Source organism: Phallusia mammillata, chromosome 2 (assembly GCF_965637545.1).
Source record: "Phallusia mammillata chromosome 2, kaPhaMamm4.hap1.1, whole genome shotgun sequence".
Classification (NCBI taxonomy): domain Eukaryota; kingdom Metazoa; phylum Chordata; class Ascidiacea; order Phlebobranchia; family Ascidiidae; genus Phallusia; species Phallusia mammillata.
The window spans coordinates 14,654,762-14,680,488 of NC_137253.1; the positions used below are offsets into that span (position 1 = coordinate 14,654,762).

The 25,727-nt window shown below is 36.5% G+C and overlaps 3 protein-coding genes across 3 annotated transcripts; 1 reads left to right on the forward strand and 2 right to left on the reverse strand.

The window, feature by feature from the left end:
* Positions 1-257: 257 nt before the first annotated feature.
* On the reverse strand, positions 258-2,377 carry LOC145213383 (peptidyl-prolyl cis-trans isomerase B-like). The gene is made up of 5 exons (XM_080081634.1): positions 2,194-2,377; positions 2,007-2,120; positions 1,852-1,945; positions 946-1,130; positions 258-570 (listed from the first exon to the last, which is right to left on the reverse strand). Exons 1-5 carry the CDS (start codon positions 2,314-2,316, stop codon positions 430-432), a joined length of 657 nt encoding a protein of 218 aa, XP_079937760.1. The 5' UTR covers positions 2,317-2,377; the 3' UTR covers positions 258-429.
* A 1,287-nt stretch (positions 2,378-3,664) lies between these two features.
* LOC145213382 (peptidyl-prolyl cis-trans isomerase 6-like) lies at positions 3,665-6,933 on the reverse strand. The gene is made up of 5 exons (XM_080081633.1): positions 6,751-6,933; positions 6,449-6,562; positions 6,297-6,390; positions 4,918-5,102; positions 3,665-4,336 (listed from the first exon to the last, which is right to left on the reverse strand). Exons 1-5 carry the CDS (start codon positions 6,850-6,852, stop codon positions 4,202-4,204), a joined length of 630 nt encoding a protein of 209 aa, XP_079937759.1. The 5' UTR covers positions 6,853-6,933; the 3' UTR covers positions 3,665-4,201.
* A 2,448-nt stretch (positions 6,934-9,381) lies between these two features.
* LOC145213703 (non-lysosomal glucosylceramidase-like) lies at positions 9,382-25,173 on the forward strand. The gene is made up of 20 exons (XM_080082070.1): positions 9,382-9,679; positions 9,995-10,127; positions 10,213-10,301; positions 10,376-10,491; positions 10,890-11,114; positions 11,312-11,411; positions 11,799-11,935; positions 12,293-12,395; positions 13,107-13,228; positions 15,739-15,899; positions 16,221-16,409; positions 17,283-17,357; positions 18,872-18,963; positions 19,412-19,519; positions 20,083-20,234; positions 20,871-20,977; positions 21,939-22,081; positions 22,401-22,507; positions 23,056-23,247; positions 23,586-25,173. Exons 1-20 carry the CDS (start codon positions 9,580-9,582, stop codon positions 23,775-23,777), a joined length of 2,643 nt encoding a protein of 880 aa, XP_079938196.1. The 5' UTR covers positions 9,382-9,579; the 3' UTR covers positions 23,778-25,173.
* Positions 25,174-25,727: the final 554 nt, after the last annotated feature.

Below are 25,727 nucleotides of genomic sequence, written 5' to 3' on the forward strand. Positions count from 1 at the left end.
GCGTGTACAGATTATACGTCGATATACGTTCTGTTGGGTACAGTTATCAACGTAACTAACAGATATGGGCAAATAGTCATACCATATATCAACAGAAAGATGTATTAGGAAACAATCGTATCTAAAATTCCAGCGTGCGGCTTACAATCGAGGGCGGCTTACATTATTTTTTTAACACCTCAACATGCGGCTTACAATCGAGGGCGTCTTACAATCGAGTAAATACGGTATGCAGTCAAAAAAAGCAAAAACATCTGTTTAAGTTGGAACCGTTTATTGTTCTGAATGCGACTTATAAAAAATACCAACAGAAATAACATAAAAAATGTTAAAGCATTTTTTGGCAAAACTGATATGAAACAAACCATATAAATTTGAACTGCACACTTTTGGCTTCATTTTTTTTCTTCACAATTCTCACAAGGTATTTCATTTTGGATCTTTAGTAGCTTTTCGACTGACAGCTGTTGGTTTATCAAGATGTTCTGCCCAGCAGTTTGCAATCACAACATCTTCAAGTGGCCGATCATTCTGCCCAGTTTTGGTGTTTTCAATTTTTGTGATTACATCCTAAAACAGATTTTGTTACTAAAACACAAAGGTTGCTGAAAGTAGTTTACAAAAATAAGAATTTGAAATTGGTTTACAACTTAAGGTAAGGGTTTAGGCGATTTTCGGTAACAGAAGTTACAAAACACGGAAAAGAAACTAGGATTGCCAATGCTAAACACAAGATGAGAGTTTTTTTTTTTTTAAATAAATGCTTGGCAACTTGAACTTGATATACCTCAATATACAAGAAACTATGATCTTGAAACAACTACAAAAACCACTAAAACATTTGCAAAAACCTTAACCTATGTTTTATCTACTTTTTTGTTATTTTACAATAAGCATATTTTTTCCAAATTAAACTTGAAAAATTACTAAAACAAAAAGTCTTACCATCCCTGACAAAACCTTGCCAAACACAACATGACGCCCATCCAGCCAAGGAGTTTTTACAGTGGTTATGAAAAATTGAGAACCATTAGTGTCCTTGCCAGAGTTAGCCATGCTTAACCAACCAGCACCATGATGCTTTTCTTTAAAGTTTTCATCAGCAAATTTGGCACCATAAATGCTTTTGCCTGTAACAAATAGTGATATGAAACATTTACCAGTTTGCTAAAGATTAAGCAACTTGTTTTTCTTTGTGATGTTATTTAAAGTCTAAGGCAAAACATTGTAGAAGCCAGGGTTAGGAATTAAAGGCTTTGGAATGAGTTCTTCAATAAGAAAACTTCGGTGTTTTTTTTTACTCTAAACTTATGCAGTTGATTATTCTTATGAACACAGTATAAATTTCACCCTTTAACTAAAATGAGTTGACTCTAACGCTGCCGTCATCTTTTTTGTACTAACAACCACTACCAAGAACCATCATTGTTACTTGTGAGTAAATATGAAAGCACAACTAAGCACTTGGTGGAGCCTGGCGACTGATTCATCAAATCAAAGGTCATGTATGTTAATGTGTTAATAGTAGTAACAAATCAATTTTTGTGATAACGGTAAACTTTGTTCTTTAGTTGCCTTTATGCAAACAAAAACAGGTTGACAATAAGCGGGACAGAGTAATTATTGGGCCAAAGAGATGCAAGATGAATAAATACCCAGTTTCAAATCGGACACAATATATATATTTTTAAAAGCCTGGTTTGTTGTACTTTTTAGCCTTTTTACTAAATGGGGATGAAAAAATAGAAGGATAGCAAAAAAATCAAGTTAACAGGGCTTGTTAAGATCCATAGACAGGTAGGAAAAAGTTTAAAAAATATGCCTCGTTCATAAAAAAAGACAAACTCGTACCTCCAGTTCCATCTCCATTGGTGAAATCACCTCCTTGAATCATAAATTGTTTAATGACCCGGTGAAATTTACTTCCTTTGTAGCCAAATCCTTTCTATAAAGTTAAACAACTTGTTTGTATCTTTTGTAGGTTATTTCATTACATCACATAATACCTCATGATCGGCCAATTGAACAAAGTTTTTGGCAGTTTTGGGTACAGTTTTTCCAAAGACACCAATTTCAATTTTGCCAATAGGTTCTTGGCCAATAGTAATTTCAAAAAAAACCTGAAATCAACATCACAATAAACAACGCGGAGCAATTAACAATGGCATTTTGAACTCAAAACTTAAATAATACCTTGTCAGTAACTAAGGGACCCTTTTCTGCGTCTGCTTGATCAGGCAGGAGAAAAAAAACTGCTGCTCCAACAAGTGCAAAAACAACCAACAGCTTCATGATTAGTGACAAACGCCTGGACATACACAAGTAAAAAAGGTTTCCTAATAGTAATACACTCCCTTATTGACAAAAAATAGTTGAGATTCAAACATAGGTAGTCTATATGCGCCATTGCATCGATTTTCAAACCTCTCAACAAACTATTTGCAACAATGTAAGACCACAGTATTTTCAATTCCTACCACCAAGAAACAATGCACAAAAGGCCGCCAGGAGCAGCATTAAAATTACATTTTCGCCACGTTTCACAAAATGCTTAATCATCCGTATGAAACCAAATTGCTATACGCAGTATACGGTAATATTCGACAAATGTGTGGCTTATGTTTTGCTTTTAAACGTACCTATGTAAAAATTATTATTCTTTAAGCATAATAATGTTACAAATCTATTAAATTTCTATTTGATTTTGCTTTGTCCCGCCGTTTCCTTTTTTACGTACATCACTGTATCATGTTGGTTTGCTTTATTTGATTTTGCTTTGTCCCGCCGACCACAAAAATTGCAAGTGGAGGCAATTTTTTACGAACATGGACGGATTACAATATCATGTAATTATGTACATATGGGCCAAAATGTTACAAAGCACCATTGCATGGCCTAACAGCGGAATCGCTCCACTCTACGTTGTAAAAAAAACACGTTATCACGTTTAGGGGGAGACCATGTATATGACATCACGAAAGGGTATTGTGATGCAGCACCAAATCAGCATAGTCTTTGGGATCACGTCTGGTTATGCCGATTAATAATAATTAAGAGTTAGTTATTGAATCATTACTATATTTTAAATTTTTGTTTGTAAGGTTGCACTTTAATTGCTGTTAGACGTAGGCCTACACGGGTGGTTATCTTTTAGTTCCCAACTTGACCGGTCCGCCAGCGCAGCAGAGCCAGAAGGCCGCACATATTACTAAGGCCCCGTGTGGTCTTTAGGCCAGAGGTACTCGTACTCTGAAACCGGGTATTTGCTAAAACTGAAATAATTGTCGCAGAAATACAACTCATTAAATATATTTTGCAAAAACAAGAAATTATAAATCGGTTTATTTATAATATATTAGTTGTGTGTGTAAAACTTTGGACTTTTTCACAAAATTCCGTGTCATGGTTATCTAAAGCAGTGGTTCTCAAACTCGGTTTTCGGGACCGCATGCGGCTCCCAACTACTTATTTTGCGGCTCGCACCAGACCTCAGAAAACCACCAAACATTGCTATTTTAGCTTTCAAAGTAATAATCTTTAGTGATTTTCTCAAGGTTTTGTTTCTTTGCGGCTCCCTACACACTTAAAAAATACCATTTGGCCCCGACAATAAAAAAGTTCCACTGATCTAAAGTTAAGGTTTTTCGAAAAACACAAACAGAAGAAAACACGTCAACTTTTGTTGAAATATTATTATTACACACCAGTTAATTGCAAAATGACAAAGCTGCAAAAGAAAATCTTGCAATAAGTTTGCTACTGCACAGAAACATCGTCAATTTAGTAAATTTACAAACACTAAAGAATGGATTTTAGTTTTACCAACGGGCAAGTAAAGTGGAGAATTTTCTGACAAAAATTCGGGTGGTGCCAATGGCAACGCGATTGGGTTATGAGTAAATAAAAAATGGTAAAAAGAGCTTGGTCAGGTAAACCACTGTCAACTAAACAACTCTGACATCGTGGTATATTTTGAGTGAAAATAAACTGCAATAACGGTTCAAGAAAATTAAATGTACACACCAGACCAAATAATAATCCCATAAGATTGTTAATAGTTGCAATACATTTATAATAAGTGTTCACGCGAGTTTTTCCAGTCAATAAGTTGTTACAGATTAATATCACACACAGCGTTGACAAACAATAATAAAGCAATGATTTCCGATCTTTCACAAACAACACAGAGCAGGAGAATTTTTTATGCTTTGACTTCTTCTCGAGTAACAGTTATGGGATCATCTAATTTCTTAGCATAGCAATTTGAAATCATAACATCTTTAATTGGTCGATCACTTGAACCTGTTGGATTTTTTTCAATTTTCTTCACAACGTCCTAAAATAAAAAAGTGCGTAAAAACTTTTAATAAAATTTGGTCAGAAAAAAATACTAAAAACATAAAACCCATTGTTCCGACAGTAGTTTTATTTTCATGTTGCAACATTAACAATTATAGTAATAATAGTTCATGCGTGAAAACGAGGTTCTTTGCCGATTGCAAACATGTACTAGTAACGAGTACCCTTGTAATTTTATTGACAAAAATCGGTTTGCGAGAGAAAACCATAATGAAGCGATTGAAACGAAACATTAACATAAAAGTGTTAAACATAAAAGTGTCGAACAAACTCTGAATTGGTAGTTAACTGTGCTCAAACTAAATTTTCCGGGGCACTTTAGGCAAAGTTTTGGCCGTCACCGACAGAACGATTAACATTTTATTTACATAGCGACATGGGATGTAGACATCCTATCCTTGCATTAAATTAAATGAAAAAATAAATTTAATCTGGCACCGCTATAGTCTTATAGGAACCAACAAGTTAGATTTGCAATAAAACATAATTTAAATTGGTCAATTATTTACATCATGGCCAGTTTGAAACCTGAACAAATAAAAACAACGAAGATCTTACCATTCCCGACAAAACCTTGCCAAACACAACATGGCGCCCATCTAGCCACGGCGTTTTTACAGTAGTGATGAAAAATTGAGAACCATTAGTGTCCTTGCCAGAGTTTGCCATGCTTAACCAACCAGCACCATAATGCTTTTCTTTAAAGTTTTCATCAGCAAATTTGGCACCATAAATGCTTTTGCCTGTATATATTAAAAAACTAGAAAGGTGATTTCCTAATATACGTCCATTTTATATGTTCTATATCCTAATTACGAATTTGCGATACACATCATTTGATGTACACATATGATTGTTTTTGCAAACAGAAACGAATGAACCCCCACACGCGCATTTGTGCGGATTAACGGAAAACAAATGTTGATTTTTGGATTCTTAAGGACTTATTAGAAAGCATTAACCTGTGGCGACAACTGGGTGTTTTCCCCAACTGCGTTATTCATCCACGCGTAATCGAACCGCACAATACGTCACGTGTGTTTTTCTGTTTGCATTTTGCAACGTGTCTTGTCTCGCCCTTACTGTCGTGTTGCCATTGGATATTTGAATTCGCGCAAATAAACGGCGCTACAAACCCAACTTTTAAAAAGTATTGTCTGTATTCTTTCATAATCTTTATTGTCATTTAATTACAAAAACAGTAAAAAATAACGGAAAAAATACTTTTAATTATTTCCCTGCTTTGACCTTGATATTGTCGTCCAAGGTCAGTTGTAAAACACAAATTTTCCTAAAAAGCCATTTGCTACAAATGTATACATACATAACAAATTGTTTTTAACTTAACTTGTTTTGCCAAACGAGTACCATTGACCTGTAGTGACTTCTCATGGTACAGACGCCAAACGACCATTTAATGACCTTTTGATACCGTTTTCAACAGCATGCAGTCCTTAATGTTCAACAATACTGTTTGCCTTGCATGACTTAAGTATTGATCCTTAAATTGGTTTGTCAAATTTCGTAACTGTGTTTGCAGATTAGACCACTACCTTCAAAAACAAACAAGAATGACCCAATGAACAATGTTTAATATTCCCGTTTAATAGAATTTGTATCTATAACCTAAAGGTCCTGTGAATCAAAACAAATATGTGAGATAAAAGGGTTATATTCATGAACCCAACTAAACGTTACAAAATAAATTTAAATACTTAGCTAAGTGCCATCCTAAATGGCATAAATATAACCTAACACAACTTCAGGTACCTTACTCTCATGTGTGTAAAGAGTTGAAAACCACTGTTTCCAAAAATGTCTAACAAAGCTATGCATAATTAAAAATATAATAAAAATGGAAAAAAGTGAGGTGACCTATAATAATAATCTTGTTAAGAGATATTTAATAAAAAAACAATGCCGAAATTTAAACTTACCCCCAGTTCCATCTCCACGAGTGAAATCACCTCCCTGAATCATAAATTGTTTAATGACTCGGTGAAATTTACTTCCTTTGTAGCCAAATCCTTCCTAAAATTGGTATTGTTTTTGTGACATACAGTTTATTTCAATACAATAAACAATATACCTCATGATTGGCCAATTGAACAAAATTTTTTGCTGTTTTTGGAACAACTTCCCCAAAGACACCAATCACAATTTTGCCAATATGTTTTCCATCAATGGTTATTTCAAATGTAACCTAAAAATACCAACAAAGTATTTTTAGTACAGCACACTTTGGGCACGGATATAAGCAAACATTTTTTCTTTCGGGTTGATGACAAAAAGAGAAACTGCATGTCCATGAGTGTAACCATCAGGATGAAAGCAAAAGGGTATTGTAGAGATGCATATTCTTTACTTAAATACACCAAAAAATGTAAATACCTCATCAGTGGCTAGAAGGGCATCTGACGCATCTGCTGAATCAGGAAGAAACAATACTGTTGCCCATATAACTACCAAAGTAACAAATAGCTTCATGATCATTATTAGCCAAGTTGGGAGTTTTTCGTCACCTAAAAATATAACTAATACAGTGCTACTGCTGCCTGCAAAAAAACATAACTTAAATAGGTTGAACATAACTTACACAATTAAACCATTCCCAGGATTTGGTAATGAGTCCTATCAATTACTTTTAAAGTCTAAATTTAAATCAAGTCTGCATGGGACTGAGTGAGCGACTATTTTATCAATAAGCTGTCACCACTACATTTTTATCATTTACGTTCCGTTTTTAAATTAGATGTAAATAAACCAAAGTCAATTTTAGTGAAACACATTGAATTACATTTCCACTTATGACAATCTGCTCAAATAAGGGGCAGCTGATATGGAGCACACAAGATCACAAGATACAACTGCAATGTGAAGTTTTGCATGCGGCTGCGACATGTTACGCATGAATAATAATCACTAACCACGTGGAATAGGGCGAGATCAGTGGGCGAAAATAACTACGCATCGCAGAATTCTTTTACATGTTGGCTTTACACGTCCATACGATCTTCTTGGTAGAATTATTTGCGTAGCTAACAATTATTGATAAACAGTTACATTACTTTTTTGACACCTTAACCAGGGCTGTGCAACCTTGGTCACTATGGGGGGCAAATACAATTACAATCATCAAATCTCGGGCTGCACCTTTGTTACACAGTTGGTTATTTTACTTTGTTGCATATCAAATATGCCTGTATTGAGTTAACAAGTACATTCGATCAGTGGCGTATCTAGGATCGTTTTTAGGGTGGGCAACAATATAAAATATATTGCGCCACCTTGCGGTGGCAAATGCGCCATCTGGCGGTAGACTGTGCAGACCTCTCTGTTAGCACCAAAGTATATGTTTTATACAGACTTTGGTTAGCACCTGTTGTGCCTACTAAACTCGCAATATCAACTAAATGCTGGTTAGCCTAAGGCCCTGTGAAGCCCTTACTCTTGCTGTAAGTAACGAACGTTATAATCACGATTCGATCGTATACATGTAAATTACATGTTACATGATGTAACACTTTTTAACACGCGACACAGTTGTTTCTATCAGTGGTTGCCTCTTAATCATATTGTGAATTATCTTCACTTGTATGAGTGTGACGTAACAAAGCTATTATAAAATCCATGGCCTGGATTGGCATGCACTGTTTATGGCAGGGGTGGGCAACTTTTGTTTCTGTGGGGCCAATTACAAATGTCAAAGTCGGATCGCGGGCCGCACCTGTGTATAACACAAAGTGATTTTGCTTTGTTGCGTACCAAATATGTTAAATTACAAGTATAATTCGTATTTGATTCTAGCCACATTTTGCCAGGTCGCAGAAAACTAGCATCAGGCGCAGTAATCAGCTAAATAATGTGTAATAATTGGACTCGTTTGCCAGTACTTTTGAAATCCAAGCGTCTCTGCGGGCCGCACAACCTTTAAAGAAGGGCCGCAGGTTGCCCACCCCTGGTTTATGAAGATGTGTGACGAGCATCAATGCGTTACGCACATAGGTATTCACAGTTTTGTCTGAAATTGCAAGATTTAATACTAAAACAGCCGGTCAAAATTTCTTTAAGGGGGGCCATGGCACCTTGTCCCATGTGTTAGGGCTTCATACATATACCCAATTAACAGAAAACCAATTGTTCATTAATGATCCCACTGTGCCTCACATTTTCGTCGGGACAAAAAGATAAGCTTTGCTTTAATTTGCAAAAAAGTGATATTAATACCACCACATGTTTAAAAAACGTAGGCTGTGTGACAAACGTAAAAAAGATGATTAAAATTGCTGGCAAAGCGAGAGACTTTAATTGCCTATAGCCAGTCGCCACAATACCACTTTAAGCTTACCCATATTTGAAAATAAAACAAAATCTCCTTTTGCATTTTTCTGAACAAAGGGTTATTTAATAAAACATGTCCGGATTAAAAACACACTGTAAACACGCCTACATATTGTTATCAGCGATTCTACTGCTTGCAAAAGTTTGACACCAGGTGTCCTGGGTTCAAACCCGGTGGAAAAAAGCGCTTGCAGAACGCGAATGTCAAGAAAGGTTTAATTATGGAGTAGGCCAAAAAGGTGGGAAACAAGAACACTATGTTATACGTTAAGTTACTGAAACAACGCTTTCAGTCAAACGCAAAATTTGTGCAAGGAATTTAGGCTCGTTTTTTATAGTTCATCTTGAATCAAAATGTAAGAAAACATATTAAAAGTTGTTTGTAGTGACATGTACTTTTGGCCTATGTAATTGTAAGTTGATAAAATTGCCGCACAAATGATACGAGTTTAAGTTCAGCCCCGAATCACAAGTCCGTTTTATCCATACTTAAGCTCGTATCCGGCCGCAACAGCCCGGTCGACTTATAGTTGTTTCGTCATGTTTTTCACAAAATTGTAGAAAAAAATATGTACTCATAGACTTTTCTACCCTCAAGTTATTTAACTATTTTTTCGTGGTAATTGTTTTACCGTTAGGTGATGCCACAGAACAAAACAAACGGTTTTGATGCATGGGAAAAAACAACCGAATCAGCTGCTTTACGTCATGCCTCACTAGCTCTGGTGAGAGAAGTACATGTGAAATTGTTGTTCGTTTTCTTGTTCAGTTCTTTTGTGTTTCTGAATAAAAACTAACTGCCAAATTACTTGTGCATCTGGTGCGGTGGCGATTAAAAGGTAAGCAAGTGTCCACTCTTTACGTTATTTCTACTATTCAATGGCGGATCAACCGAAATGGTGGGATCAGCTAAAAAATCTAACCTTGGAGGACAATGCTGATGTTGATTACGATGGACAACTGATGAGCTCATACAGAGGTAGCAACAGCATACCAAAAACTTTGTTTAACCTTAATGTTTAAAAATAATAAGGTTATTTTTTTGATCACTTGAATCTGTATCAGTTTACTAATTTTTGTTTACTAAGTTTTTACATTTATACAGTTTTGTTTGTGCACACACATTTACCTTTTGTTTATTATTCTGTAATTTTTACTATCCGTTGGTTTTTATGTAAAAGCAAAAGTAAGGTTTAACATATGAATTAAATAAGATCTGTGGCAAAGGTTTTATTTTGTTAAAATACACAGTCCATTATGCAATCAGATTGTTTTAACTCTGTTTTTTATGAAGGAAAAGTTCTGGGTCATAATGTTCCTGAATTCGGGTATAAGTTAGCTCTTAGCCACAAGTTTACATGTCATCCCACAGCGTGGTCTTACCCACCTCTGTCCCAAGTTCCATCTTTGGTTGGTCTCAGTGTTCGGTTAGTTATCTTTGATTTTTGTTTACATTATTTACACATTAGCACTAACAGTGTATTAAGTGCACTGTTGCTTTTTTGTGGTTAGATACCTCATGTACTACAAACAGCTACGAGAAAAAAACAAGAAACCATGCATGGACTTTTTTAATCAAAATTCACTTCATCAAGTTTATGGTAAATTACATGTTTATGATTAAATATGCAGTGACGTAAAGTTACTCATAGCTTTGTAAATTTGTTTTTAACAGGTGTTCCATTGGGTGGTATTGGTGGTGGAACTATTAATCGTGGATGGAAAGGAGACTTTTGCAAATGGCAACTTAAACCTGGAATTTACACTTTTAATAATCCTTTGGCAGATCAGGTTGGATAGTCTTATAAATAAAGTTGCTCAAATTAGATTAAATATATGTGTAAACCTGTTTGCACAAAATTAAATCAGTTGATGGAAAACTTCAAAATATATATTTCTCCTAAAATAGGCATAAAACTGTAAAACAGTAATGAAAAATTGAAGATAAAAACAGTCTGCACAAAACCTTGACAGATTTAACAAAACAGTGATTGTCAATGAGCATGTTGGCTGTCAGGGGCCAGATTCTGCTCAATCCATTGATTTTCAGCTAAAATTAGATTAATTGATTTGTACTTCTGCATGTTGTTTGCAAGTTGGATAACTGTTTATTTAGCAACACATATATGACTTTTGTCAGCCTACCAACAAGGAATCTATTGGAATTAATTGTGATCCACTTTTTCTAGTTTATTGTGACAGTGCGGCGAAACAACAAAACGGTATACCAGCAGGTCCTTAGTGTACAATCGCCTCCTAGCAACACTTTAAAGACATGGAACTGGCGTTTCTGTGGCGAGCAGGCATATTATTGTGGACTCTACCCTCGTGCCTGGACTGTGTATCATCTACGGGGCCAAAATATTGTTCTGACATGCCGACAGATATCACCAGTGTTTCCTCATGATTATAAGGTACCGTAGCCACTGGAGGCCTCAAAATGCAATAGAACATTAGAAAAAAAGTTGGCACAGGTTGTTCAATGTTTTGGCTAATACAGCAATGTTGTAACCAATGAAAGTGAAACAAATAACCAACCACAGGACACTGCAACATGAAATCATGTGATTACACACAGTTCCTGTGTTACATTTTCTTCGTTGCTTTGTAGGACACAAGCCTTCCCACAGCGGTGTTTGTGTGGCATATCCAAAATAACAACAGCGAGGCTGTCGAAGTTTCAATCACAATGTCAATGGAAAATGGAACTGGTATAAACATTAACAACAATATGTAATTCCATATAATGTGGCCAGGTTGATTATTTTTACACTTTAAATCCATAATGTTTTCTACTAACTTGACTTGTCCAGGTGCCTGTATTTGTATTTTTGGTAATCATTTTTTTCAAAGGATCTTCCATTTTTATTTATTATGTATATAGCCAAGTTTATGTTCATTAGGTTCAATTGATTTCTTTAGAAGATAGTCAACAAGTGCAAAAACTTGCATTGACAGACACAAAAACAGTTGCAGTGACAATTAACTATATAATTTTAGCAAATGTGCCTAGCCCAAACACCAAGCATTGACAGAACCGTTTCTGGGCCTGCCATTTCACACTGTCAACTTAAAAATTTCATTTTTTTAATTGACAGGTTGCCCGAACCTACGTAAATCCGGCTCAGGATTCTGGCATGAGAATTTTACTTGTGGCGTTGCCAAAGGTGTTACAATGCACAACAATTCCTACCCTGATATGCCATACACTATGAACGTGACTGCTTCCCAACGTGTAAGTACATTGCATATTAATACTTATCGGTGGGACTCGTCGCGCTAACAGCGTTACCATAATCAATACGCGGTACGCATATCTTTCCATTTGTACAATACCACGTTAGTATATGTTTAGTTATTTCGCCGTTATCGCTGTAAATGACGAAACTTATATTTATGCTTGACCAATTTGTGTTTCGATTGCGCTATTAAACCATACCTTTGTTTTAACAACTCTGTTTTCGTTGTTTCAAAGCACTTTGTCATAATATCGATAGACTAAACTAAAGATTATATCATCTGAGGCATTTGTTTATTTATTTTGCCTTGGATCTAGATAAGTCATAGTCAATTCCTTTACTCTTTTTTTCAGGAAGGAGTTAATGTGACGCAATGTAACAGTTTTAATCCAACTGGTGACGGTAACGAAGTGTGGGGCCCCTTGCTACAAAATGGAACGCTGTACTCCAAGGCTGGTATGCAAGAAATATTTGTTTTTCGTATTTTATTAAGCTCGTGCTTGGCCCACACAGCGTTTTTATGATCTGCGTAGAATCCACACAAACACAGCCACGTTTTTAAAACCATTGTTTCAAATGTTGAGTCATCAGCTCAAGACTGTTGTAAACCGTAATGTATTTGCCTGTTCTGCTGGGCGGTGCATAGGAAACGCCTTGTTTGTTAATGAATAACCGAAGCTCATTGGAGCAGCATGCCACATATCTGTTTGTTTTCAACCTATTTGTCATAACCGGCCCGGCCATTCTTATCTACTGACTGAAAAAATATAGACCTGTATGTTGTTAGTGCAATGCACAACACAGCGGTGTTTGTTCTATGTCTTTTCGCAATTACAGAAATATGTGGGTCTACTTTGGTTTTGTGGTTATAACAGAATTGCCCTGGGCGATTCGTGCATGGGTTAATCCACGGTCAAGTTACGTATTATGATGTTAGGATGTGCCTTTTTGAATTTTTCGGTTTTTGATCATTTCATGGTGCATCTAAAAGTCTTGTTGTTCCTCATTTTACTTTAAAGTTATGTTTGCTCTTTTTCGCTTTTGCGTGTAACAGTAATAATAACAGTGAGAACTCATGAAGATGCGTTATTTTGGTCCATTGTGTACACGGGAACCGACCATTTCCTGTTTCTTATTATTGTTTTCTGTTCTGTCGTCGCTTTACAGAGAAAAGTCGCCCCACTGACAGGGGAGAGGTTACTGCATGCGCCGTCTCCGCATCGTGTCACGTGACCGCCAATTCGTCGAATGAGCAGGTCGAGTTCTGTCTGGCTTGGGACATGCCCGAGGTAAGATTGAAAATTAAAAATATTGTTTTCAGTTCAGCAGCATTAACGTACGTGGGTTGGGTTACGGTTGACATAACATGTGAATATTATTGTAGTGTTTTCTGGTAACTAGGGCGGCGACGAAACATTTCGGCCGATTATGTGGTTTTGGTGTTGTTTCGGTTTCGCCCTAAAGCGAGTTTTTTGTTGTGTGAAACCAAAGCTTATAGATTCGCATCGGACAATTGAAATTGTAATGAATCACAATATTTTTACAAAACCGTTTTTGCACACACTTTTTTCCGGTTTGTGCAGCTTATGTGATAGAAAAGGTATGTGGGAGCGTTGTGAACTACTTACATTTCCAGCAAACGAATTTGTTCCCAATATCCATTGTGACAAGTATCTAAGGTATATTAACTCAGGAATATTTGGTTTCGACACGAAATTTTCCTGGCGGGTTCGGTGCTTTACTGCTAGTAACTGTTTGTATAGTAAATGTCGACAAACTAGCCCTGGTACTTTATGTTGATTGGTTAAAGATGAGGTAATCAACCAAATGTACTACAACCAGCGTACTACGATTCGTCATGTGTTGTAGTTTGTGCCCATCATGTACTTAACGATAATAAATATTTGCTTTTGTGCGTGGTGCATCAAGTACCGATTACTGTGTTTGTGTTTTGAAGCTAAACGCATTTTGCACTTAAACCTTTCGGAAATCGCAAAAAAATACCTCGATGTTTTAGCTTGTTTTAACTATGCTGAGTCTCGCTTTAGGAGAAACCTGCTTGTTGTTTATATCATAGTGTGGTTGGTGTGTGTATAGGCTAACATACAGTTTCCGTTCAAGTCTTATGCACTGTTGAATGTATCGCATCCCACGCAACTCCTGTGCCCTATTGGGAAAACAACAGGAGATACAGTGCCCTTCACGCCGGATAAGCCTGAGTTTAAAATGCGTTCTGAGTGGTCATGAATAATTGGTACAACAATTTGGATTAGGATGGAACAGTATAGTCGCCAAAGTTTCGCCAAGTTTTTTTTTTTCAACCCGCTGAACCCCCAAAACAAATGTTGAAAACTAATCTTGCTGTAATCATAGGAAACAAATGTACTTCACAAGTCACAACACTTTGTTTTAACATTACTTTGAGCATGCATATTAATCTTTAAGCTAAAGTTATCCGCCCATTTTATTTGCGAAAACAATATTAAAATATATAGGTTTAATGGTGAAAATAACGGCCCAAATAGACGTAAAAAATCACTGATGATTGCACGAGCATTTGCCTAAACGTTAGAAACATAAACCATGTCGCTTTTTACGTCTATTTGTGCCGTTATTCACCAGCAACAACGATGCGATCATTACAATTGTACATAGGTTATCATATCATAGTGTTTGGTCATTTTTCGGTTTGATAGTTAGGTTTAACAAAATAAATCGCTCATTTCAATATGTTTCTATCTTTGGGTTTGCGTAACGAAGTGCTGATTTTACAAAATGTACGGTTTAACTGTAAACCTTTCTTGTGACAAGATTTTAAATTTTAAGGTTTATTTCAGGGCGGAAATTACTAAATATTTACATACAGTGCTACCAGAACATGGCTTTTTTGCTATGTCATGTTAAACTAAAGTTGTAAGTCCGAGACGTGATGACCATTTTTGGTACAACAGCAAGAGAACATGACGTCATTTTAACTCTTGTGTTGACCAGAATTGTTTAAACTGCTTTAAGTCATACAGTCGATGTCTGCTTTGAATAAAAAACCGACGAGCAAAATATGTATGTCCTAAAATCCTGGGGACGAATGACTAATAACTTCAATATCAACTGCTTTGATATTAAAACATATTTGTTGTTTTACGATTCTTTGGTATTTGCGCGAACAAATATTTTTCAAACAGACCCATTTTGTGTGGTATTTGCGCAGACATTGCCAAGACTCTTACCCGATAACGATGGCGACCAAATTGTACATTGTGCAGATACAACTTTGTAATCTTGTGGCTACCTGAGCTTTTTTAAAAATAAAAACCTCCGACTAGGAATGTAAGGTCAAATGTCAACAACTTGAGTTTGATGTCAAGCTTTTGAATTAGTACTTTAATTATGGATCCCCTTTAATTACGAACTCTTTTTCTTCGGTGAAGTTTGACCAGTGTATGCGTTTCAAAATTGGCCTTTTGGTACAAACTAACCATTTTTTGGCTGTCAACCTACGGTCTTTGAGGCCAAGCAATCATTGAATGGAAAAAATATAATAGACTTACTTTTCTTTCTTTGATTTGAAACTCTTAACATGGCTATGATAATACTTGTCATGATCCAAAAAGTGGAATGTTGTATTGTTTTATTTGTGAGGGTACAACAATTGCCTTCAATACATACACAACTTGGAAACATTTTAAGACTTGTGCGATCAACCCTTTATAATTGCCAGACATTTAGTTTCATTTGATGTAATAATTTCAACACTCCGAAAATAGACCACTTTCACATGATTTTTTTCTCGTCCAAACAGATTTACTTCGGCGACCACCAGAGGCAGTATAAGCGACGTTACACTCGATATTTTGGCAGTTCGGGAGATGCTGGACCTCCGATCGCCGATTATGCACTGAGCAATTATCACGAATGGGAACAAAAAATTGAGCAATGGCAGCAACCGATTCTTAGCAATAGGTTAGCATGTTGTGTAGCGGAAACTGTAGAAAGTAGTGGAAAGGCAATATTGCCTATTTGATTGACCCAATTCCAATTTGACTTATGTCGGGTGACGTACGCGACTTTTATGTTTCGATTGCCTTGTGCCAAATTGTTGGATTCCTTGTTTGATTGTTGGGCTGTTATTGTGGTATCGAACTAAAATGAAGCTCGACTGCTCTACAACACATTATAAGTTGATACTATGGTAACGAGCAACTACAAAGAACAATTAAAAACGTATATTTGAATTATTTGCCAAACTATGTCTGTGCACAATATTTTTTATTTAATTTTCAGTCGTCTACCGGCTTGGTATAAGTCGGCGCTCTTTAACGAGCTTTACTACGTAACCGATGGCGGTACGGTGTGGCTGGAAGTTGGTGATGAAGACGGCAAGACTCCGAACGGACATGACGTTTCATCAAATGGCAACTCGCACTCAAACGGAACAGTGACGCACAAAAACGCAGTGACGTCACACATAAGGTGAGTCTCATTGCAGTTTGTTCTGTTTCCAATACAGTCCAGAGTATGTTACGAATGTTGACGTTCTACTAATGAAGTATTGTTTTTTCGTGGAAATGTTCTATTGAAATGTTAAGCAACCTGTTTCAAAGCTGAGCCTGACATGCCATAAAGCACCCGCTCTACTCATTTATTGAACGTCGTTGGCGGTTTGTAGCGAAGTTATTTCCAAGGTCTTGTAATTTTTCCCGCAGCTCTTGCTTGGTGAATAATTTATGTCTACTTGGGGAAATTGCACTTGTTTTAATGGAAACTGTTTAAAAGCATCGTTAATGGTTTAGGAAAAAGAACAACAGACAAAAGTTTGTCCATATAATCTGTATATTACTTGTCAAATATAAATTTGAGACATTCAAGGGTGAATTTCAAGCGAAATGAGAACGTGGCAAACAGATAACATTACAAGCGGTCACAAACGTTCTGAAGCGCGTGTAGATTTGAATTTAAAAGGCTTTGAGAGTACAATTTTATCATCCAAATCTGTGAAAAGGGTAAATAACGAGGGAAAAAAGGTTTACAACCTCCGGTTTATTACTTTAACGAGTAGTTGCGACCTTTTTATATGCTTGCTTTAAAGCAGCAACATAAACAACTTACATAATACAGAGCAAAAAAAGTAACTGGTGTGTTGTATTTTCGATTGATTTTTTGCTCGTCAATTGAAATGACATCACCATAAAAACCAATCGATGCCATGACGTAAGCACATCGAGGAACTGTCAGATTCCCACTGTGGCGCCTAATTTGCAACATAGGCATTGCCCAACTTGGACATGTAGCTTAAGCAACTGAAACAATCATGGGTTTGTTCGTTATCCATGCTTTGTATTATAGTGAGGATGACATCCACAAACTGGATTTCTTTAAGGAATACGGAAAATTCGCCTATCTGGAGGGCCAAGAGTACAAGTACGTACTTACAAAATGCTTTTGAGAAAATGTTATTATGGGTCCCCTTCTAGAAGGGGACACATATTGTTTTTGTCCGTATTTTTTTTTTTTTTTTTTTTTTTTTTTTTCTTTTTTCTTTTTTCTGTCTAACGCTGGTTTGTTATACGTGTTTGGTCAAGAAAGAGTGCTTCAAATTTATTCAAATTTGGACAGATGTTAGTTATTAATCCAAATTTGATCCTCCTGAAGTTTGACCCGGAATAACCCAGCGGTTCACCCACAGGCCCCCAAAACGCATTTCTTTATAAACGGCTATACTTACTGAAGTACAGCATCTCTGAGTGATATGCTTTGTTGTTTGGTGCAATATAAGATATTTCAAATAATTTTGTATCTTTTTTTCGATTTACCCACTTTCACACCTTAAACCCCTAATTTTTCATTTCTGTCTAACGCTGGTTTGTTAAATGCGTTTGGTCAAGAAAGAGTGCTTTAAATGTATTCAAATTTGGACAGATGTTAGTTATTAATCCAAATTTGATCCTCCTGAAGTTTGACCCCAAACGACCCAGCGGTTCACCCACAGGCCCCCAAAATGAAAAAAATTAAAAACGGCTGTACTGACCCAAGTACATAATCTGTGGGTTTCATGCTTTGTTGGTTGGTGCAATGTAAGCTATTCTAAAGAATTTTGTAACTTTTTATTGGATTCACCCATTTTACCCTTTAAACCCCAAAATAATAAGTTTTAGGCCCAAAATACAAGACCTAATGTGCGGAAATGTTAAACAATTGTTTGCAGTAGGTTAATCGTTCAGTGTTTAAAATTTTGCCTTAATCGGCCAAATAGTTACTTATATAGCCTATAATATGTGTACACTGTCAGTCAGATAGACGTATCAGCTCTCAAGGGAGTAATTCGCTTGTTTACGATAAAGGCGGGTGAATGCAGCGGGAGTGCTCAGCTTGACGTCCGGACGGACGTTTTACGACACAGTCTGTGTCGGTAACTAGAAATCAGCTGTTTTTGCACAGCATGCTATGTCGTTATATTACGTTATCAAGCACATTTTCAGTTTTGGAAAATTGTGTTTAAAAACTAACCTTGAACGACAATATCAAGGACAAAGATTAAATTAAAAGTCTTTTTCCCGTTCTTATTTACTGTTTTTTTTTTGTAATTATATAACAATAATGATGCAAAAAGAATACGGACAAAACTTTTAAAGTTGGGTTATTGCCAAAGTTGATTAGGTTTTTCCTTAAAAATCTTAAAATAACCAGGATGTTTGTTCACTGTAAATCCGCACAAACACGCGTGTGGGGACCCATTCGTTTTTGCTTGCAAAAACAATCATATGTGTAGATCAAATGATGTGTATAGTAAATTGGTAAATATCGTATAGAATATATAAAATGGAAGTATATCAGAAAGCCACCTTCCTAGTTGGTTAGTTGTTTCACTTGTATACATAAGAAGCTAACAATAGAGTTGGAACGAAAATAACTCAACAAACTTCTGTTCTATGCAGGATGTACAACACTTACGACGTTCATTTCTATGCATCCATCGCACTTGCTCACCTATGGCCAAAACTGGAACTCTCTGTGCAATACGATATAGGTTAGTATACATCTGTTTCGCCACAGTGAATAGATTGAAATCACGGCTATTTACCTGATTTGCAGTGCTAACATTTGTTTATATGTCGACTAGGATTTCTTTTCATCAATCTAGACGGGTTAACCTAATTTTAAAGCTATTTGATGTCGGCAGTACCATGTCGTTTTTAAGAGGCATTCTGCTGTGATTAGTCAAAACTTGATTTTTTTAGAATCTAGGACATGTATTAGGCAATCATAGAGCTTTACCTGTATACAAGCCAAACGAACGATCCCGTGTACCTTAATGCCATTCAAAACCACGACTATGCTGCTCACTGGGACAACCTGAAACGAATTCATGTCTATTGGCATTTTCTGAGCTATAAACGAAACTTTATGACATAAATTCCATGTTTGTTGATCCCTAAATTACGTTTTTTTCTAATTCTGATTCACCATTTTTACAGCTGCAAGCATTTTGCATGCCAATCCGACAAGAAGAAAATATTTAATGGACGGTGACTGGGCGCCTGCCAAAACTGCTAACGTTGTTCCACATGACATCGGATGTCCAGGTCATCATTTACGTTTTGCTTTATTAGATCAAGAAATTTGTTAATGAAAAAACTCTGAGTTAATGAAGTAACGAAATGCTTTCCAAGCATGTCAACATTGTTTTTACTTTTCCCCTTTCTCTGCCTTGGTTTGTTGACAGATTTTTACAAACACTCATATCAATTGGTAAACGTTTTTGCACACGACTTGCGTCCAAAGTCGTGCCCTGACAATTAAAGATCATGCAGTTGATAATTGCTTCTCAAAATGTGTAATAAAAAATCGTAACAATAAAAAAAGCACAAGACCTCTCAATTCGTGTTTTTGGTATTACGCATTGCAATCCATTCGCATATAACGCTTGGAAATTAATTATCTCGAAACCGCATCCTTTTTGGATACTGTACGTTGCGCTCTCTTCAAAATCTATTTGTATAGGCAAGAACCCCATACGTTGCATTGTGTAGTGTAGTGAGTTAGGTGGACGTTTTAAAACAATTCGTACGGTCGACTTGCCTTACCAAAATGTATCAAAGATATATAATACCCTAAAAATGTAACCAAAGTAGCGTTTTTTTTACAGATGATGAACCGTGGATGGAAGTGAATACGTACTTTGTCCATGACACAGCTGATTGGAGAGACCTCAACCCCAAGTTTGTGTTGCAAGCCTTTCGAGACTTTTATCTCACCAAAGACCGTGCTTTTCTCCAAACTGTTTGGCCTATCTGTAAGGTACGCAATTGTACCATGCATGTTTAAAACATCACGGTTTTGTGTTTAACATCCACAGCACAAAAAACAGCCTATTCTGTTTGTTTTTAATCTACTTGTCCCCTTGAAAAATATCTGACGCAAAACGCTAATTTTGACACTAACCTACATATTTGTCATGCAAAAAGTTTGGTTTTTATGCATAGAAATTTGATTATTAAGCTTCAGCCAGAGCACACTTTCGACCTACAAGGTCTTATTAGTGCAATTGGTGACGAGGGATCGGGCGGTATGAGCTAATGTAGCCACCTTGCGGCATTCCAGTTTGTTGGGAGCGAGCTGAAAAGCATGCCCAACCAATTTAATTGTTGACTGGAAGACCATTTAGCTTCATTTTCAAAAAAGTAGTTCAATGCATGCGCAACTGAAGGTGTTTCTTTTGAACAGTTTGCTTTTAAAAATTGGAAAAGGAAACATCAATAGAAGGGCATGCTCAATTGAAATTTGTTTGCTAATCGAAACTGTTTGCATTACTGGTTAATTCTTCGAGCTAACATAAAAGCTGGAGTGAAACTAAATTTCAGTATTGATCCATATTTGGTCATGTTTTGCCACATTGCTTTCATTTCGGAACTGACGTCATTTATTACGTAACAGATCGTCATGCGGCAGAGCCTTAAGCATGACAAAGATGGCGACGGTTTAATCGAAAACAGCGGAGGAGCGGACCAAACTTTCGACGGATGGTGCGTCACTGGGCCAAGGTGGGAAAACTACGTTGTCGTATACATAAGACACAATCTTTTTAAGTTTTTGTTTTTAAGTTTTAAGCCTTTTGATAATAATTTAATGTCCAATGACAATCCAAAGAATAAAATGAAGCTTGTTTTGGTATGTCGTAAGTTGGTCACGGACTCACGAAAACCTTTCACGAACTCATTTAAGTCAGCGATCTCAGTGTTAAGAAACACTTATTTCAGCTGTGGGTTCAGTTTTTTCGATTTAAAAAACTTGCGATGAAAATAACGCACTTTTATTGATTATTGGAAAATATACCTTTTCTGGAGACGCATTTATTCACCGTTTGCTAATTTTTAGAACAAAATCTTTAAGAGTAATATTCACTCCAGTTAAATATGAAGTCGGTAGGTTGTTATTGTATCAAAATCTATTGGCACCACTCTGCTTCCCAGCAAGGCTTGTTGTGTTGCCCCAGAACCGAAATGATTGGTGGCCAGTGTTTTGTTTAAGGTGTTTTGAAAATTTCTCCAGCGGTTTCCCAAAATTTGCCAGTAGCCTAATAAATAATTCGTTTAAGCAAATATGGCTATTTTTTGGTATTTAAATGAAACATTTGCGGTCTCTTAAAACTACTTAGCGGTCACCCAAACCAAACCTTAAAAAAAACCTGTTGGTGGCCATCTCAAACCAATATTTGAGAGTAAACTACATGGTTTAAGAATGCCCAATGAATCTACATTATGATGCACTGTGGGAAATTGCTAGATTCAATGATAACGTGTCAAAATATAGGCATTACATACGTAGTACTTTAAACTGCAAATCCAGACACTTCCAACAAACATATTTCTAAGGTATAGTAAGTATGTTTAGATTGACTGCCTAAAACTCGTTAGGAGCCCGGCTGTACGCCGCATATGACATAAATAAACTTTTAATTACGCTGCATATATGTATTCCTACAATTTTCCACCTTTGTTTCAGTGCTTACTGTGGTGGTTTATGGATAGCCGCACTGCGTTGTATGATTGCTGCTGCAGTTGAACTTGATCTCGTAGACGAAGCTGAAAAGTACAGTGATTTGTTAAAGCAAGCGACCGAATCGTACCAGAAGCATTTGTGGAATGGTGTGTAGATGGAAAGCTCTGCACAGTGAACGTATTCCTTGTATAGTTGAAAATGGCAATTTAAAGCCTCAACAACGCATGATTTACAGTATTTTTAGTTTCATTACGTCATTCTATAGTTACGTCTAGGTCTAACGTTTTGCAGGGATGAATAATGCTGTCTGTAAATATGTATGGGATGAAAATATGAAACGGAAAAAAATGTTGCCCTCCCGATTTTTGTATTCATTAAAGTAACGACAAAATCAATTTCATTGGGTTTGTCATCACCTATATCAGTTTTTCTACACCTGTTATAACAATTCTATTTAATTTGCAGGAAAATACTTCAATTACGATTGTAGTTCAAACCAACGCCACAGCACTAGTGTGATGGCTGATCAGTGTGCTGGCCAATGGATTCTCTTCTCATCTGGCATCGATGACGTAAGTGATGTGACGTTATGATGCGAAACTAGGTTTTGCGTGCGCAGTCAAAGTCCAACATTTCGTGTTGTGACTCACACTGCGTTTTGTCGTAGTAGTGTGACGTGTAAACACGTGATTTGTGGGGAAATAGGCGTGTCCATTGATAAGTGTGGCCTTGTAGTTTTCGAGATTGTAGTTCGTGATGATAAATCATTGAGAAAAATGTAACTTCCCGGTCAAGGGCTGCAAAAAATCGTATACCTCGGTAATGACTAAAACAAAGCAAATTTTATGCAATATTTACTATCATGAACTCTCCACGGACCTTCAAATGAAGAAAATCTATCAAAAAGTTTGAATCAAAACTTAAACTTTTAAACACCATACATAGTAATGTGTTGTTTTCCGTTGCCACATGGCGACCTAGTATTCCAATATAAACGCTGGGCATGTAACACACCATTTCCAATTGTCGTGATTTATTTAACGTTGCCATTCCATGCCTTCTGAAACATACACAAACTATGTTACTTCGTAACTGTGATTCCACGTTCTGTATTGTACAGGTTTTGCCTGATGAACAAGTCAAGTCGGCCTTGACCACAGTTTTCAAACTTAACGTGAAGTCGTACGACAATGGAACACGTGGAGCTGTAAACGGGATGCGACCCAACGGACGGGTTGACGAGTCCAGTGTTCAGTCTAACGAAGTATGGACTGGTGTGACGTATGCCCTAGCGGCTACCATGATTCACAAGGTACGTATCCAGCTCTGGTGTCAGATTTGTGCAAGTTTCTGCCGTGAATTGTGTAGTGTGTTTTAGGGTTTAAATTTATTTTCACCATGTATGTTTGATTGTTTATCAAATCTCAATAACAGTGTCCGGATTTTAGTGAATAATTTTTTTTTGTAAATTATCTTGTATCTGCACTTTATACTTACAAGATCATCGTGATTTTGTTCTTGATTAAACACACATTTCATTAGCAATGTATCCCGGAACCCGGGTGTGTTTCAATGAAAGGCCCTGTACCAATTCCTGCGTTACTGCATTAAACTTAACTTGCACTAACTTTAACTTGCAAATATTTACAGGGAATGATACAAGAGGCTTTTCAGACCGCGAGCGGCATCTACCGTACGTGCTGGCAACGCTACGGGATGTCGTATCAGACACCAGAGGCGTTTAAACGTAGCAACACCTTTCGATCTTTGGCCTACATGCGTCCACTAAGCATCTGGGGGATGCAGCACGCCCTCGAGTGTCAGGATAGTAAAAATGAGTAGCAAGTTGTTTTCATACAGGGTGCAAGCCTTAGCAAACCTACTTTATTATTCTGTTAGGAAACTTCTTGGTGGCTATAATGGATTTGGGTGTTTTACCTACTGCTGCTTTTTTTGCTTGCTGCTGCTTAGTGAAGTCGCTTTCAGTGCATTACAGCATTTAGCAACTAGTTTTTATGCCACCCTAGGAACACATTTCTAAAAATCCGCTAAGATTTAGAAATTTTTGCATGTTTTTGGGGACAGTGCTTTCTTTCAAATCCCTAAAGATGTATTTTCGCAACATACGAAAGCTCTTTGTTTTATTTTTCACATTCAATATCAATTTTTGCCATTTTTACTCACCATACGTCGAACTGTGGCATTATTTCCACTGTTTTAGACTTTCCTAGTATAGGGCACTTAACATAATACACTGAAATGTTTTTATTGGCTAATTTGCTCCAGAGAATTGCACTTGTTATGAAGTTATATAAAAATGTATGGCGTTATCACGCTTAAGCGGTTTAATGTTAGTTTCAGCAAAAAACGAAAGGGCGTTTTTTCGTGATGTGGCAAATTTTGCTTGCAATCTCATTTTGGCTGTAATATAGTTCAAGTTTTTGCTTATCTGTTGTGTTTGGAAAATCCCTTCCAAAAAAATGGTCGAATTGCCGCACTTTAACGATTCCACATTTTACCGTTTTTGTGTGATCCGTTTAGTGATGTATATAAGTGCATGCTCTACACTCTACAGTGTTATAATAGAAGTTTCGCCATGTTCTCTTTCCGTTAAAGCTATTTAATAACTGTTCTATGTATTAGCACTCTGCAATCCCTCAAAAATCCATAACATGGGTGCTGACTTCGTTACAGCGATTCCACAGAGGCAATCCTTCCTTTCATTTTCTGTTTGTTAAAGACACGTTATTCGATTTTTTTAAAATTATATGCCTGTAAATTCAAATTACTTCAAAAACGTTAGTAAAATTGAGTTTGGGCGCTGGTCACCCACATTTCCATTTGTGTAATTTTTAGAAAATAACAAATTAGCGACTACATCAGTTATGGTTAAAAAAAAATTTCATTGACAAAAATTAGTTCCTGTGAACCAATTTTATCGCCATCACATGTATGCCACCAAAATAATCCCTGTTTTCAAAAGTTCAATACCACATCAATTCTTAACGACTTCGGTCTCAAATGTCATTTTACTATTTACTTGTGGTTTCAACTTTCACTTGTTGTCTCCTTAGTTGTGCACTTTTCGTGTACTTTTTTGTAAGTGATTCAACTGGACGAATTTGCCGACTCCACATTCATGACGTCACAGGCGTGACGCAAAAACACCCACATATTCCGCATGTCAAAATTTTCTGTCGTGCCGTAAGAAATGATCAATACATATATTTTACTGAAAGCATGACAAGTGTATTATGTTTAATAGTCCAACGGCCGAGCAAGTAACTTAAACCAATATCAAAAACGTTAGTCAAAAAAAAGTCTACTCTTCACATATCAGATTAATAAAGGGAACAAGTATTTTTCTGCATCCGAAAACCCGTTTGCTGTTTGCGGAAACGAGATGTTTTTGAAGTAATGCGTTAAAACCAAAAGCATGAACATGGATTGCTCATGTAAATTAAATGCGATAAGCGTTGTCTTGATAGCTTAATTCAAAATATAATTTGAATTCGCGAACATTTCAGTGGATAGGCCTTAAAGCATTTAAAAGCAATTTTGTGAAGATACTTGGTTGTGGCGAAAACAATCGTCTGTGATTGAGTTTGTTACGGGAGGGTGATGCAGGCTCGTTCCGTTTGTCTAAAAAAGACTATTGCGTATCTTAAACGATAGAAACGTTTAATTAAGCTGACCAAGTCCAGCAACATAACACATCAAACGTCACGTAACAACAATACAGCAACGTTAAAATCAACAATTCGCATTGCTGTATACGGTTGCTATCAACCT

Excerpts from the sequence above, each read along its gene's own strand:
- LOC145213383 (XM_080081634.1), bottom strand. The coding sequence starts at position 2,316 with ATGTCCAGGCGTTTGTCACTAATCATGAAGCTGTTGGTTGTTTTTGCA. Across the intron at positions 2,121-2,193 it reads GTCCCTTAGTTACTGACAAG|GTTTTTTTTGAAATTACTAT; the intron begins GTATTATTTAAG and ends TGTTGATTTCAG. Across the intron at positions 571-945 it reads GCAAGGTTTTGTCAGGGATG|GATGTAATCACAAAAATTGA; the intron begins GTAAGACTTTTT and ends AATCTGTTTTAG.
- LOC145213382 (XM_080081633.1), bottom strand. The coding sequence starts at position 6,852 with ATGATCATGAAGCTATTTGTTACTTTGGTAGTTATATGGGCAACAGTA. Across the intron at positions 6,563-6,750 it reads CCCTTCTAGCCACTGATGAG|GTTACATTTGAAATAACCAT; the intron begins GTATTTACATTT and ends TGGTATTTTTAG. Across the intron at positions 6,391-6,448 it reads TTCAATTGGCCAATCATGAG|GAAGGATTTGGCTACAAAGG; the intron begins GTATATTGTTTA and ends TACCAATTTTAG.
- LOC145213703 (XM_080082070.1), top strand. The coding sequence starts at position 9,580 with ATGGCGGATCAACCGAAATGGTGGGATCAGCTAAAAAATCTAACCTTG. Across the intron at positions 11,936-12,292 it reads ACGTGACTGCTTCCCAACGT|GAAGGAGTTAATGTGACGCA; the intron begins GTAAGTACATTG and ends TCTTTTTTTCAG. Across the intron at positions 20,978-21,938 it reads TGGTGCGTCACTGGGCCAAG|TGCTTACTGTGGTGGTTTAT; the intron begins GTGGGAAAACTA and ends CCTTTGTTTCAG.